We start from the raw sequence: 17,344 nt of genomic DNA on the forward strand, positions 1-17,344 counted from the left end.
GTTAATGAACATCAAAGCCATTCACTCCCCTCGGGCTTACAACCAAACTTGGTTTGACCCGCCTGCCTTTCACTCAGTCCGTGATATGGTTTTAGCTCAAGGTTGGGAGAAACTGTTGGAAATGCGTGAGCCGGTATTTGTGAGCGAGGTGATCCAATTCTTTGCAACGGTTCGGGTTGAAAAGTCGGGTGAGGCTCTTACGGCTAAGGTGAACGGTAAGCCCCTTAAATTGTCTCAATCTGATTTTGCTACTGCTCTTAATATTCCTGTCGGAGGCTATAACAAACTCCCCTCCGAAACTTGGGTTGCCTTACCATATGCCTCCCCTCTTAGCATTGCTCAAACCGTTTGTCCCAAAACCGTTTCTCCTGGACCCGTGAGCAACACCCAAATCCCACCTCCTCTTCGAATTATTTTCAACATGTTGTGTAGGTCTATTTACCCCTCGGGTGATAGGGGAAAACTCACCATAGCCCAACAATACTTAATCTATCATATTGCTACCCATAAGAAGGTGAACCTAGTCGGGTTAATGTTCAAACAATTTCACCTTATTTCGACCAAGCTACGTCGACCTTCTTCTAGTATGATTTACCTACCCTATGGCATGTGGTTATCGGTTGTGCTCAAGGCACAAGGGGTGTTGGTGAACACTAGCTTGGGTTCGTTGGATATGTGTGATGTCATGAGTGATGGGCAAATGGGGAAGATGCTTATCAAGGTTGAGAATGATGAATTAATTTCGTGAAAATTAAGAAGGACCCTAAGTTGGGTCATCAAGTCAAGGGAATATGGGTAATATGCGGGAAGTGCTTAATGCCGTGGCTGATTTGGGTGCGTGGATTAGGGAAGATGCTCGTCAAAAGGACTTGGCAATCTCGGCTCTTGCTTCTTCTTTGGACCTCATCCGTGGAGAGGTGGATATCATTTCCACCCTTGTGTTAACAAAAGAAAGTGGTGAAGATGCTCATGTGGATGATGATCCGTTGGGTAGTGGCTCGGATGGTGAACAAGTCTCCTCCCCTTAGCCTTTCCCTTCCCTCTCGGCCTATTAATATTTTACCCTTACCATCTCATTTTGTCCCACCGGTTGTGCCTTTCTAAGACTTGTTTTCTTGCTTGTTATTTTGAACATTTGGTGGTGTACTTTAAACTTTGTTTAGCTATGTTGAACTTTGGTTAGCTTATGCTTAATCCTTGTTTATGTTGACCTTGTTACCTTGTCACATTTACATGTGTCTTTTTGTGTTTTCTTATGACTATTTGCACTCTAATACTTTTGACATCCCTATCCGTTTGATGATGTCAAGAGGGGGAAAAGGTAAACTCATGCTTTAAATCTCCTTGCTTATTGATTAAACTAATGTCTTGCCTAACCTTCTTAGCTTGATTCTTGTTTGGGGCAATGTAAAATTGTCATGATAGTTTGATTCTAGCTTTTGCCCTTGGTAAGGTAATATTGTCCCTTCTCTATCATTTGATCTTGCTTGTTAAAAATCTTGAATCAAGGTGTTTACATTGCTTATACATTCGTTTAGGGCTTGTCATCATCAAAGGGGGAATTTGTTGGGTTCCTTATGTTGATGATAACATGCCCATTTGATTTGTGTTATCTTAGTTTACCTTTTCAGGATTAATGATGTAATCAAGCTTGGATTAAGAAGTGTTGAAGTTGTTTATCATCCCATTGTAATTAGTCGTGTGTCATCTAATGTACAAGTGAGAAAGTTAAGTATAATAGAGTAATAGAAACGGTCCAGGATATTTGTTGCTTCAACAAGTAAACAGTGAGTGGTGGACTGTGCCACAACTCGTAAAAACTTGAAGCTTCCTTTTATCTTTCAAATGCCTTCACGTGACTCATATTTTTCAAAGATAAAAATTCAGATTTTTATTAAGGAGGTAGTATTCAATAAAGAGTGGTTTGAATTATTCAAAATGTTTCCTCTTTATGCAAATTCAATCCTTTGGTTTTTAAGAAAACAAAAGTTGCTTTTTGCCATATTTGTGTTAACTTGTCATCATGTGACTTGTCTCACATCCTTTGTTTTCTGAAAATGCATGAGCTTTTAAGGTTATCTTTCAAACCTTCTTTCTCTATTCTTACCTTTGCAAAAGACTCCTTTTTGGTGCAAGTTTTTAGGTGGTTGCTATTGCCCTTCACATGTGAGGTCTTTGACCCTTCAAAACCCTAGCAACCCCTTCACTCACCTCCTCTATAAATACCGAGTCCCTCCTTCATTTATTCCTAAGACTTTTCTGATTTAATTCTTCCATATTTGCAAAGTATTTTTAAAGCTTAAAAACCGTGTTTGTTTGCAAAATCTGTTTAAAAGTCTTCAAGTATCTTCGATTTCTACGATCGTAGCCCTTGTTGCTTTTCTATACTAAACTCTCTTGCTTAAGAATTGTTGATCTTGTAAAAGTTGTTCACCTCTATTCTTTGTTAAGAATGTGTTAGTGAAAACTTGATCCTATAACATTCTAAGTGTGTTAGTAGAGTTTAGGACGGAGTAGTCTTTAACTCTTGACAACCGGAGTAGGTTGTGAGTTGGCAATCGGAGTAGATTGCGAGTTAGCTTGTCATAAGAACGGAGTAGTTCTTGTACTAGCTTTGCAACCGGAGTAGGTTGGCGTCTTTTATTACAAGGGTCTTTTAGTTGTCGGAGTAGATCACTAAAGGAAAGTAATAAAAAGGTAGATTGGACGTAGGCACTTGAGTTTCTTGCCGAACCAATTCAAAAATCTCGTGTTCAAGTGTTTACTTTATTTCCGCTGCTTTATACTTTGTTTGTTTGTTTTGTTTCGCTTAAACTTAGAAGTAATGTGATTCATCATACTGTCGCATTTGGTCTGCAGTAATATTCCACAAACTGAGACAAATAGATACAGTCAGAACGATTGTTGCTTTCATACTTCAGCAAACATTCATCGTGATACTTGTTCAATCTTTCTATATTATTCAAAGTATCCTCTAATCTCTTTTGTTCTTGTAACTCACTTTAATTCAATAAAGTTGAAGTTATAAATTTTTAAAATAGTACCTAATTCACCCCCTCCCCCTCTTAGGTACTTGAATCCATAAACTCAACATAGTCCAAGTGTTTTCGTCATCAATTTTGGAAGAAATAGGAGGAACCGGAAAATCCCCAATGACAAGAATCTCAAGTTTGCTAGCTTTAAGAGCCGGGAAAGCCATCATGACAAAGCAAAGAAGAAGGGGAAGGAATTCAAAGGGAGGTCCCTCATGGATTGGCCCTATTCTATTTTTCAATGGTTCAAAACTTATTCATGCTTACTTGAGGACCATTCACAAGCTTTTGACCAACTTCTAAGAGCCTTGAGCTCTATGGACAAAAGATTTTGACAATTCGAACTAGTTTGGTGGAGTCCTACGTCAAACCACCGTTTGTAATATATTCCTTCCTACATTTTAGCATTGTATAATATTTAATATACTTTTAGATTACTTGCATTATCCTACATAAGAGTTGTGAGGGAGAGTTACTTATCCATTCTCTGAGCATATTTTCAGAAATTGATAAGAAGGAATCAGAAAAGGGTGCAAGGGAAAAGTTTCGTATGAAATTTTTGAAGGGTTGATAAAGAGCAGCTCAGGACGCTCGTCCTAACCTCAGCCCGCTCGTCCCGAGCCTTGTTGCAGGCGAGAAAGACCGCTGTCATAAAATCCGCTCGTCTCAACCATAATCCGCTCGATCCGACACCAGGACGCTCGTCTTGGACAGAGCATTTAGCAACATTTTACCCAGGAAAAGAATCCAAGCGGATTTTTAAGAGGACGCGCATACTGACTTAAATCTGCTCAGCCTGACCTCGAGCCGCTCATCCCGACCTGAAACCAAATCAAGAAGACAAACTGTATGAGAATCCACGCGTCTCCTGAGCAGGACGCTCGGGCAGCAGCCACGGGATGCTCGGATCGACAGTGGGACGCTCGGATGAACACGGTAATTGACTGGGTTGTTTACATATTCGCCCGAGCCCAGCCCAAACCCGCTCGTCTCAGACCCCTTCTTTGTTATAAATGCCCCCCCCCCCCCACCACCACCACCATCCCTATTTCCTTATCTTATCTTATCAAAATCAAAACTCCTAATCCCCATCACAAAATCCCCACAAAACCCCATCACAAATCCCAACCACATCAAGAAAGGATGATGAATCTAAGGAGCAAGAGCAAGAAAGCCGCCGATTCCGCATCCAAGCGACGCAAGGGTGCTACTTCATCCACCCCAAGAGAGGCAAGGGGACAAGGGAATGTAATGATACAAGATGTTGCACTACTTGAGTATTTCTTGGAGGTAATCTTCACCAACGATGACCACTGCCGAGGATTTGAGCAATTGCTAGGTAAGGACTATGAACCCACTCAATTCATCGATCATGATGCATTAGAAGTACTTGGCATAAGGAACCAAACGGAGGTGTTTTTCAATGGTTTGGGTCTAGAGAAAATGTTCTATGCCCATGAGGATACATACTTGAGTCTCACGCTAGATTTTTTGTGTTGTCTCCGGGTAGTCACCACTCGGTAAAGAAATGTTGGTTTGATGTTCCGTCTTTGCAATAGAGACCATAAGTTGACTCTAGACCAATTTGCAAGTATTTTTGGTCTTGAGGTACCAAGAGATGACACTGATAAGCCCTCCGACTTTAGTGTTAACCACCTTTGGGTGGCTATTTCTGGGAGGGAACTTCATTCATATAAGCAATGTTATACCTTTGCAATCTAACATCTGGTAATTTGGATCACCGAACGGTTTATCGCCGGGACTATCAATGGAAGACAAGAGCAAGATAGGTGCACCCCTCTCGACTTGACTTTTCTAGAGTCATATTTGAATGTGCAAGGGACAAAGCCCTATAATTTTAACACATCCCTTAAGATGCTTACACGGTTCAATGACTTTGCACAAGGGAATACTCATATCAAAACCTTTGTGATGGGAGGCCTAATTACAATTTTGGCCATTGAACTTTGCCCCGGGTTCAACCTTGATGGAAGAAATGAAAAGCTCAAGGGGAGAACTTTGATATATAAGGATGCTATCTTCAACCACCACCGTTGGTGTACTTACAATGAGGCCGAAAGTGTAGAGTGGTTTACCAAGGGTTGCTCATCACTTATTCTAAGGGGATGGAACATACCACCCACCGAGGCCCGCTTGAGCCGGTATTCTCCAAGGCCAAGCTACCTCCTCCCCATTTAGATCCATGACAACCCACCACCAATAGAAGAAGCACCTCATCGACCTTGCGAGTTGCTGGAATAGGGTGCCGCATCACCATCTTATATACCCATTTCACCCTATCCAACACCACATGTACCATTCACTCCTCAAGACCCGGGAGCTCCATCCATGAATGATTTGATGCAGCTCATGCAAAATGTTGATCTTGGAGTGTACAATGGGAGGGTTGACAACTACATAGCCCAATACCCCTCCTACCACAACATGGCTCAACAAGGGTACATCAACCCTAGAGTCCCTCATCCATCTTTGGCATGACCACCTCTCTTGTTCCCTAACTATGGCAACCAAGGAGGGAAATTTGGAGACCAAAGTGGGGAATTCTCTAGCCAAGGAGGAGGATATGACCAAGGAGGATCGAGCGGACGTGGATACCGTGATGATGATGATGATGAGTAGGATGGCTAGAGGTGCTTGGCCACACCACCTCCATTTGTATGATACTCTCTCCCTATCTCTCATGTATAGTTGCATTGTAATTTATCTCACATAATTAGATTAGTTTACATTATATTATATCCCGCATGATTCATGTAGTTAGTTGCATATAGACTAGAATTCATGCATAGTCACTAATGACCCAAACTCATTTCTCCTACACTAGAAATAGTGCTTAAAATCGGTTTGGGGAGGTTTGATCATAGGTGACCTAAGCATTTACTTAGAGCATGCATCATCTAGTATAGTTTAGATTGCATTTATTTGTTATATATGTCATATAGAATTGCATTTAGTTAGAGCATGCATTCATTCATATCATTGCATTCGCATTTGTACTTCAATTTCCATAAAATCAAAAATTCAAAAACATGTATTTCTTTTTCATTCCTACTCCTACATGTACATTGAGGACAATGTCCAAAATAAAGTGGGGGATGGGAATTTATATTCCAAAATAGAAAAAAAAATGAAAAAAATTCTAAAAAACCTAAAAATATGTTCTTTAATGTCATAAAAACAAAATCCATAAAAATTGAAAAATTTCAAAAACTAAAAACATGTTCTTTAATTTAGTAGCATAGAATTGTATATACTTGTGTTTTTGTTCTCTTCTCACATAGATACAATACTACATTTAAAGCATTAGCAAGGGAAAGTGAAGACCGCTTGGTATGATCGTTCTGATCCCTATTTCCCTTACATTTATTTTCATTACTCATATGAGGAGGATGGACTTACATGTCAAGGAGGATATGGTATATTTTTTTGTTGCGGTTTGTGTATCTATGTGTTGTTAGGAGTTGAATTTAGTTTATATGGAATAATAGTTGATAGAAGCATATGCATTAGAGTTGTATATATGTTAGTTGCATCATGGCATGTAGTTGCATGGTTAGAAAATTTTGTGAAAATGCCTATTTGGGAAGCTTGATAAGTGTATATAAGGCCCTTGTAGATAATTTTTCTCCTTGAGACTTTGTTTGTTAGAATACCCTCAAGACACCCTAGGATGTGTCATACTAGTATCTTTTGACCCATGGCCTAAGGCCTAGTCAAGAGTACCTTGTGGTGTGATAACTCTTTGGCTACCGTTTATTCCAAGGTGACCTTTGAAGCCATGAAACTGTTCTTTCACTTCTATCATCATATTTTGCCAACAAAAAGTGAATGGACACAAAAATCTACAAAATTTAGTTCAAGTCTTGAAATGAAAATCAAAAAAGTTTGCACGAAAAATGCATCAATGGAAAGAGGAGTACAAAAATAGACTCCTATGCTTCAATAAAAGTACCCTTGCTACAAAATGGGGTTACTTTGAAAAATGTTCAAAAATGCAAAGATTGAAAAATTTTCCAAGTATAAAAATATCAAACATCAAAAGTGGCAAAAGAAATGTTCTAAAAAAGTCAAATACCAAAAAAAAATTGGGGGGAAAAACAAATTAAAAAGCAAACTACAAATCTGAAACTCGAAATATCTTGATCCCTTTTATCCATTGATCTTATTTTGTTGCATGGTGGCAAGGGGACGACCCTTCTTCTTGTCTAGGCAAGAGGGGGAATTCCGCGATCCTACAGTGTTTTTAACACCATAGGGAGCCTACTCTTGACAAAATCATTTAGCGATTAAGGATAAAAGTGCCCTAGTTTGACACAACTTGGAGGTGATTTGTTGGTATCCTTTTAGGCTTAGTAGCTTGGAGAAACAATATCTATGATAGAGTGTGTACCCTTAAATTGATTCCCTTGTAGATGATTTCCACCACTTAGATGAGAAAAGTGGCTATTCTTTTGTAGATGCATCCATTACTTGTTTTGTTCGCTTAATGCTTAGATGTATCACCATTTTGGCAAGCCCCACCTTGTCTTGCAAGAAGGCATCTTACCTCACGGATGTCTTGTTGTGAGTTGAAGGGGCGGAGTGAGACCCGCTAATTGTCTCACATCGGTTATATTATTAGGATAGTTTAAATAAAGGTCTAGTTCTAGTCACCTCTTTACTCTGGACGAGTAAAGGTTCGGTTTGGGGATGTTTGATGTGACTCTTAATTGCGCATATTTAGTCCCCTAATTGAACCCATTTTGCATACTAATATAGCATTTCATGACCATTTTATCCGTCAATTCCTTCCTATTTTGCTTTCCTATTTCATTGTATATGTCGTATAGGAAAGGAGAAAATGAGACGAAATCCCCGTCTCTCGTGCATACTCGGAAGCTTGATGATGATCTTGGATGGATTAGTATGAAGAGGAGGCAAGAATGATGACAAAGGATGTAGGAATAAAGAGTGTATAGGAGAATCATAGGATTAAACAAGGGGAGGAATTTTGTCCCAGGATCCGTGCGTCCCAAGCTCTGGACAAGTGGTATTCAGCAGATGATCCGAGCGTCCCATGACCAAATCGCATGTCTCAGCTGAGGATTCGGGCATCTTCAACACAATACGAGCGGATCCCCTTACAGGATCAACCGTGCTTTAAGCCAATCCGCACAGATCTCCTTGGGAGTTGATACATGATCCGCGCATGTCCCTCGGGACTTGCAAAGCTCTATTCAACACTTAAGAATGTTATTTACTAATCTACCCTTGCTTAACCTAATGATGTACCACTATATATACTCCATTTGTAATAATCAAAGGACTAAGCCCTCTTAGTGGAGGCAAACCTTTCTTAGATTAGATTAGGATTAGATTAGAATAAGTTAATCTCAATCATTCCACATTAATCTTTCCTTAATTATTGTTCAAGTTTATTATTGGGTAATTTGAGATTATTGGGTTATTATTTTGGAGATTTGACAACTCTTCATGAATTAATCAAGTTCTCTTCTATTATTCTTTCATTTCCATTTATTCATTCTAAGTTTGGTATGATTCCTTTACTCTTTACTCTTTATTGCTTATTTCCACACTTTCTTATCATGTTTATACTTGTTGTGATGATTGACACCATTGATAACATGTCTTCCATGATAATGAGTGAGTAGTCTCTTAACTTGGATTAATGGGGGATTAGGAAACTATAACATGGGGGTAGATTCATACTTAATCAAATATGTTGTCATATTATTGCTTGCTTGTTATAGTGTTAACCTATGCACATGTTATGTTTGATGAAATGCGAGCCTATGAATCTTTGCATTTTTTACCCATCTCTTATCTATTCAACAAGACTTGTAAGATATAAACCAACTCGAGTCTTGTTAGATCATGCATAGAAGTGAATAGGAAGAAAGTAACTCGACTTGTAGGTGTTGTACAGTCTAGACGACTCGGCTCCGGGACCCAAATCTTCCTATGAACCCTAAGACATAAACTAACTCGGTTCCTTTACAACATTAATTGCTTGTAACTATGGAAACGTGTTTGTATGATCACCACTATGAATCCCCTATGAAACCATGACGTCCTAGTATCTTTATTAATTGTTCATACCTTTTAAGTTATTGCTTGTTTTACTTTATTGCTTTCATTAGTTTAGAACAGAACTACAAACCCAAATTAATTGTGACACTAGCATAAATTGAGATAGGTAGACTTAGAACCCAAAGCACACCGTCCCGTGGATCGACCTCGACTTAACCACTATCTAGTTGTTTGTTGATAAATATAAATGTGTTTGATGGAGTGAACAACGACTCGCTCACCATTAAAAACTTATAAAATAAAAAAAAAATCGGCAAATAATAGCAAAAAACACGGTTTTTTAAAATAAAAAACTAAACGTACCATGATCAAAATTTGACATTCAACGATCGACCATGGAAAAATGTTGAATCTCAACGTTTCACCATAGACAAAAGTTGAATCTCAACGTTTGACCATGGCCTTACGTCAAAAACCAACGTTCACCATGGATGAAACGACCAGTTTCCACGTTCACCATGGCTGAAACGTTGGAATCTGACGTTTCTCCATGGATGAAAAGGCCAATTCCATTGTTCACCATGGTTGAAACGTTGGGATCCCACGTTTCACCATGGTCCCCTTCCTCAATTGCTTCGACTCAAATTCGACACCAACAACAACGTTAATTGACATATAATTCAACCGATTACGCAAACAACAATATAATTACAACTAATTAGCAAGAAATTAACACTAAAAAACTAACCAATTCAATAATAATTCAACTAATTGGATACATCCTAAAACATAAACTAAATACACCTAATTCAATTAAATAACCAAATACAAGTAATTTAATCGTTTAGCAATAACAATAAGGGAAAGAAACAATTATAAACCATTTAATTTCAAAGTTTAACTTCAATTATGAACAATTAAATTCAACTCCTAAACTAATTTAACAAAAAAAAAACAAAAACAAAGGATAAGTCACTTACCTTATATGGTGTTGGACGGTGGTTAGTGGCAGTGGTGGTGGCGTGGTGTCGGCAGCGTGGTGATTTTTTTTATCTTTCATTTTTCATCATCTTATCATCATTCATAATCTAATATGATCAAAGAGTTTATCATAGCTTGATAAAAAATAAATTCACATAAATAATAATATACATAAGTATTATTATAGTAATAATATTTGTAGTATTATATCAAGATTTTCAACTAATATTATCTAGTTAATAATTTAGGTGATTTTAGGCTTAATCTTGGGTGTTTCTAAAGAAGATACTCTAATTTGAGTATTAGGAGGATCATCCACATCTACATAGCTCAAGAACTACAAAGATAGGCGATCTTTGTGGTGCCCAAATTTGCCTAACAACCAAGGTAAGGAAATTTCGTCTTAAAATCTTTGCATGCATGTAGATTTTAGACTGTCTTATAAAATGAGTTAGTTTTTTTATTGTCATAAGATGAGTCTAACATTGTCTAAAATACTAACAAGTGGTATCAACGGAAGTTGGTGGAAGGTGATGGGTTAATTTTTGAGTTATTTGAATTAGAGAGGATTGTGTTTGTTTAGTGAGATACTAGGGACAATTATCGTCTTTTTTTTGAAAAACGTTGTCGATAGTTACTAAAGCGTTGTCGATGTTTACAAACCGGGTAAAAAAATTGACAGTGACGAATCCAATGCAGTCACTCCTCCAACTACATCACTCTCCCTTTTTCACTCTCAAATCTTTACTGTTTTTTTTTTTACTTTTTACCTTCTCATTTTCCCCATAACATTCACACACTACTACAAAACTCATTATGGACATCAGTCGATGGATATCGGATTATCTGGAAAACCGATGTACATAACATGCACATCGGTTGTTTGCAAAAAACTGATATGCATATAATTACATGTACATCGGTTGCGTTAAAAAACACATGTCCATTATTTTTGATTTTAAAGGACATGTGATATTTAAAAAAACTCATGTCTATATAAAAGTCATGGACATGGAATATTACATTCAACCGATGTGCATCTAAAGTGCAAATTATAAACAACAAAAATATTTACCTCAACCCATCCCTTATAATTTAGACTATATACATTCTTCCCCAAATCCTCTCCCTCACTCTCACTCCCAAACCCTAACCCCCAAAACCCCGTACTCACTCTCCCTCCCTCATTCATTCATTTCACAAAACCTCCCAACGCCGACGACGACGACTCTCAACGGCGACGACTTGCTACCCCAACGACAACGACGCTTTGACCTGCTACATCTATTGTTTTTCTCCTTTCTCGCTCAACTTTTTCCCGTACCGTATCTCAGCTCTTTCCCGTCCCTTGTTCATAAACGCAGGTATTTTTATAATTACAAAGCTTTGAATCTTTCAATCGATTACATAATGAATTTATGCGGTTTTGACAATTTTAGTGTTAAATATGTATAATTTCGAATCAGGGTTTATGATTGACTTGGGGATTTTTGTTTAAACTTCAAAGTTTGTGTAATTAGTTGTATAATTATGCTCATAGGGAACGAATTAGGGTATGATTGAATCGCCTTTCTTTTTAATTAACAATTTCCAGACTTTTAATTGAAGTTAGAGATTGGGATCTTTCAAAAATCGGGAGTTGAGAAGGTAGCAAAGACGAGGTTGGTAGTGAGAGCTCGTTATCAGGTTGATTAGTTTGTGATTCTGCTAATATGATTCATATAGCTGGTGAATAGCAGTTGTCCCTAGTACTCTACTATAGGTTTGAATGTATGATTTGTATACGATTTTTATCTATGTACCTACTACTTGGCTACTTGTTTTTTTAATTAGAAGCAGCTATACTAAACTCATGAAGATGACACAATTCCTGCAACAATTTAAGAAACGATTTTAAAGAATGAATACATACTCTCGCGCCTCAAAGACTCCTCTTAGTGGTGGGCTAAGAGGCTCACACATGTATGCATCCTTACCTTTGTGGCAATTTACCACAAACAGGCTGCTCAAAATGTCTCGTTATGAATTTTGTGCTATCAATTACAATGCCTGCAATTTCACATTAGCGACAATGTTAAATAACCTAGCAAGTTTTTATTTATTCCATCATATTCCAAAGGTCAACCATTGTAATCTTTGGCTCCATTGGAATCTTAATAAAGGATGAAAGTATGTTAGTATTGTTCAAGGAACTCACAATTGGGATGGTGAACTTATACGTTTTATTTTTTTTTTTTTTCTCTAAATCCTTAGATGGTGAATGCCTGATTATGAACTCGTGGAGCCGATGGTTTGTGACGGCCATTCGGCTTGGGTTGTTGGGCACATATGAATTTTAAAGCCAAGCACAAGGATGCGATAGATTCTTCAACAACTATCTATTTTCTTTGAAATGGATGTGCCAAGCAAGAAAGTAACATGTGTTCTTGAATTGGATATTGGCCTTTCTACTGGTAAGTTTGACTTGTTACAGGTGCTTGGATTTTCATTGCTTGTTCTTGTTCAATGTTAAATGGTCATGTAAAATGACGTGATTATTAATCCCCTAATAATTTGGACTGAGGTTCTGATTCACTTGTTATTAATGGCAGATACATGTGCATATAAGCATTGTCGTTTTTGTCATCAGGAAGACGGGAAAGACCTTGATGTAAGTGGTGTTGGCTGTGTTTATCATCCTATTGATGCTAAACTGTTCTTAAGGTAGATGATGTTTTTGTAAACTGTCGTAATACTCTGTTGCGGGCTTTTAGGGAGGATAACTATTTCAGAACATGAATACAACCATTTGTGACAAATGTTAGACTTGTAAGTGGTGTTGGCTGTGTGTAGGGAGGAAACATCTTATTGACATCTAAATTTCTTAAGGTAAATGAAGTTGTAAATTGTCGAAATAATCTTTGGTGGCCTTTGAGGGAGGATAATTTTTCCGGACCATGAGTACCACCATTTGACAACTGACAATGTCAGGTTACTCAGACGGGTTATGCATCAAATTGTTGCTGTAATACCAGTTTTTTCTTTCTGCTTATGCTGTACATTGTTTTACATTACCAAACTTATCGCAGTTGTAGTCTAATTAGGCCACTCTAATTTTAATAGGTACGGATCTCCTGTCCCCATTTGGTGTCCCAGCAAATCTGAGGCTGCCAAGTAGTCTTATCTCTTCGGTCTTTTTTTTAAACAATTAGTCAGTTTACATATCGGTTTTATATTTTTGTATAGGTTAGTCGTCTAAGTAAATTTGACACATTATGTAGATGAATTTTTTTTGTAATTGGCTTTGGATAACCGATTGATTGTATACAGATATTTTTTGTTTATTATGGAATCATTTTGCATTGTCATCATGTGTGCGACTAATATGGGCAACAGCGTAATATTTTTTTTTATAAAAAATAGTAATTATAGACATCGGATTTTTGCAAAAAACTGATGTCCATTGATCAAATAGACATCGGTTTTCCTCAAAATCCGATGTCCATTGATCAAATAGACATCGGTTTTCCTAAAAATCCGATGTCCAAATTTTAATGGACATCGGTTTAAAATCCGATGTCCATTAATCCACAATGGACATGACCAAACTCTACATCGGTTGTGTATCCGATGTCCGTATAGCGAAAAGTCCGATGTCCATCACAAGTTTTGTAGTAGTGACACATATTAACATCGTTCTTTTTCTGTAGTAAATCTTCCTCACTAGGCCCCCCTAACTGAGAAACATACAATGTCTTCTTCCTAGGATCAAATGAGCAGTCACTCACTAAGTGTCCTAGTCGACCACACTTGAAGCATATCATGCGTAGACCCTTATATTGAATATGATAAACCTTGTTATTAAGACAAAATTTAGATAGAAGCGGTTTCTCAAGATTAACTTCGACACTCATTCGTGTAAACTGTCCACGCTCTGCGTTTTCTGTGTTCTTATCAAAGCGAATAACGCTACCAATCCTAGAACCAATTTTAGTTAGGAAGGCTTTTTCGAAGTACTCAACAAGAAGGCTCGGGATGCGAACCCATGCCGTTAAATGAATCATCTTGTCCTCAGTAGGGACGAAATTCGGAATCCATTTCCGTATCGTTAAATAATGATCATCGATCATCCAGGGGCCTTGGGTAATTATGTGCTCATGATCTTGCCTCCAAGAAAAATGAGCAACATAATAAGAACATCCTAAATACGTCAGCATAAGTTTCCCATTGATGGACCATTTAGCTTGAAGTTTTCGCACCAGCGAAAGATATCTGATCTGTTTATCAAACATCTTAGTGATGAGAGCATTTCTCCATGGCTTTCTCAGCTTAGTTTTTTCCTCCTTACTAAGACGGATCATTGAGCAGAGTTCATCCTCTACCGTCTCCGTCTGACTTTCATCTTCCGAATCAATAGCCATATCTTCTAAATCATAGATTTCATCCTAATCCGGGACAAAGGCATTATTTTGGGCCATATCCTTGTATGAAATCCTTGCCTCATTATTATGATTTGCAGGGACATTCATTAATGGCCGTTCTTTAGTCCCCGGTTGGACACTGATATCCGTGGGTAATGATCCATTTGAGAGAAATTCGTTGATAGGCATCGTCTTGCGTTTTAAATTTTTGGCAGGGGAGGAAATTTTTCGACAGGAACCATCATAGAAGAATTCATAAGGGAAGCATGTGTGGATTTCGAACTGGCCTCCGGCGGGAGACTGTCTACTAGGGATTGCATTCAAAAAGAGATAAAATTTTTAGAGAGAATTTTTAGAAGATGGCCAGCATTCCCAATGATCATTACTGAACTCTTGAAGTAAATCAAGAGTTCACTCAAGGCGGCAATAATATTTACTCAAGGCGGCAATAATTTTGTTAATTTTGGCAAAGATCAAGGTAACGTTTCTAGGTCGAGATTTGATCTTTTGAATAAGCAATCATGAGATTATAGCATATCAACAACCCCACAAATTTCTCCTATAATCCCGACTAGTGGTACCAGTTTGGCAACTTCTTCCAACCAATCAATTAATTCCTCTGTTATTCCTTCTTCCAATAATTCCATATTACGTAATCAAAAAAATTCCAACAATAAGGTAACCAAATATCTGAAGAAAAAATCTCATACCAATAATGATATTTTCCAAAAAGAGTCCAACACCACACCTTCTAATATTTTTAAGGATATTACTAACACCAATTACTCCAGCAACTTAAGCAACCAAATAATTATCACTAATCTTGTTTCAAAATTTTTTTCACTTGCGAATTCAAAGACACATGATGCTACCGTTACCAGACCCCCACATCTCGATTCTCCACCACCCATTCCCCCAGTTACGCCACCTTCCCCAACCACCCTTGCTCGAGATGATTCCACCTACTAGAAATTGCAAGACAATAATGTGGACGGGGATGCTCGCACCTTATATGGAGGTGATGATACCGGAATCTCCGGTGATGGATATCAAGTTCCAGATTCTCAAGGACACGCCCCCGACTCTCCAGGTGGAGATGGCGATTCCATGGAATGTTTATCAAATTCTCTCGCTTGTAAGTCAAGCTTATCTAACGAATTTACCTTATTTACCACCTTTTATGTCGGATAGAATCCCTACCCTATCTTCCAATTTGTCGCCCATCACTTGTATGGTGTGGAATATCCAGGGAACCAAGAACAAGAATAAGATAAATGCTTTAAAAGTAGTTGTCAAAACTTATAAACCTACCGTTCTTGCTCTTCCTGAAACGCATATCGACGGAAATCATGCTGAGAAAGTACGTACTGTTTTGGGTTATAACGGACATTCTCGTGTTGATGCTATTGGTTTTAGTGGGGGTATCTGGCTATATTGGAGACCGGAATTGGTTGATGTTAAACATATTACTTTTCATAATCAGTTCATCTTGGTGGAGGTCTCTCGACGCAGGGAGATGCCCTTGTTTTTTTCCGGTATTTATGCTAGTCCTAACCTTCAGAATCGGTATACGCTATGGTCTGAGTTAGAACAACTTGCACGATCGAATAATCATCCTTGGCTCCTGGTTGGAGATTTTAATAAAACTCGTTCCCTTGCAGAGAGACATGGGGGTAATCAGAGCATGGCAAGACGATGTGAACTTTTTATTAATTGGATTGATAATTGCGAATTAATCGAGTTAGAGTTTTCTGGTCCCTCTCATACGTGGGCAAGAGGAAATTCTGTTGAAACTAGGCAAAGTGTGAGACTTGATAGGGCTTTGTGCAATAGTGATCGGGGTACCATATTCGGAGATGCCAGCGTGAAGCATCTGCCTGCTTTTCAATCGGATCATTGTCCACTTCTAATATCTCCAAACGATTTTGCTCCACTTAATTCAATTCAGAAACCTTTTAGGTTCCAGGCCGCTTGGTTGACTCATGAGAAATTTACGGAGTTCATTGATGAGAACCGGTCAAATGGGACTAATTTAGTAGAACAACTTTCTCATCTTTCGCATAAGCTCCAGCACTGGAACTAAAATATCTTTGGCAGTATCTTTCGCCAGAAACGTGAATTATTAGTGCGAATCAAGGGTGCCAAAAGCATCTCTCGATAAAACGAAAACAAAAACGAAATCTTATCATTTTGGAAGCAAAATTACGACGTGAGTTGGATGAAGTGCTAGAACAAGAGGAGATCTTATGGAATCAAAAGTCACGCGTTGATGTTATTCGGGATGGCGACTGTAATACTTCTTATTTCCATGTAAACACCTTAGTATGGAGGTAGAGAAATCGTATCACATCTCTCAAGAATAACGAGGGTGAATGGGTCGAAAATAGTGAAGATGTCAAGAATTTAATAGTTGATTATTATACAAAGCTATACACTGCCGATGATATAAACGACGAGGGTATTGACATTCCTTATGATTTATTTCAAGAGTTTAGTAATGATGATTGGGAATGGTTGACAAAATATTATTCATTGGAAGAGGTTGAGAAATTAGTTAATGATATGGGTTCGCTTAAAGCTTCAGGTCTGGACGGATTTCAAGCCCTTTTTTACCAAAAGCATTGGATTGTTGTCATAGAAGATGCATGTAGCATGACTATAAAAGCCCTTGAAGGAAAGGGATTCCCGAATGGATTGAACGACACACACATCATCTTAATCCCCAAAGTAACCGGCCCGGAGCACATCCCCCAGTTTCACCCGATTAGTCTTTACAATGTAGCTTACAAAACTGTGAGTAAGACCATTGCTAATAGACTTAAAAAGGTATTACCACGACTCATTTCAGAAAATCAAAGAGGTTTCGTACCAAGTCGCCAA

At 38.1% G+C, this 17,344-nt stretch overlaps 1 protein-coding gene across 1 annotated transcript; it reads right to left on the reverse strand.

Moving 5' to 3' along the window:
- Positions 1-11,903: 11,903 nt before the first annotated feature.
- Positions 11,904-14,464, reverse strand: LOC141632112 (uncharacterized). Its single transcript, XM_074444691.1, has 3 exons — positions 13,726-14,464; positions 12,041-12,113; positions 11,904-11,934 (listed from the first exon to the last, which is right to left on the reverse strand). The coding sequence occupies exons 1-3, from the start codon at positions 14,462-14,464 to the stop codon at positions 11,904-11,906; spliced, it is 843 nt and encodes a 280-aa protein (XP_074300792.1).
- Positions 14,465-17,344: the final 2,880 nt, after the last annotated feature.

This window comes from Silene latifolia, chromosome Y (assembly GCF_048544455.1).
Source record: "Silene latifolia isolate original U9 population chromosome Y, ASM4854445v1, whole genome shotgun sequence".
Taxonomy (NCBI): Eukaryota; Viridiplantae; Streptophyta; class Magnoliopsida; order Caryophyllales; family Caryophyllaceae; genus Silene; species Silene latifolia.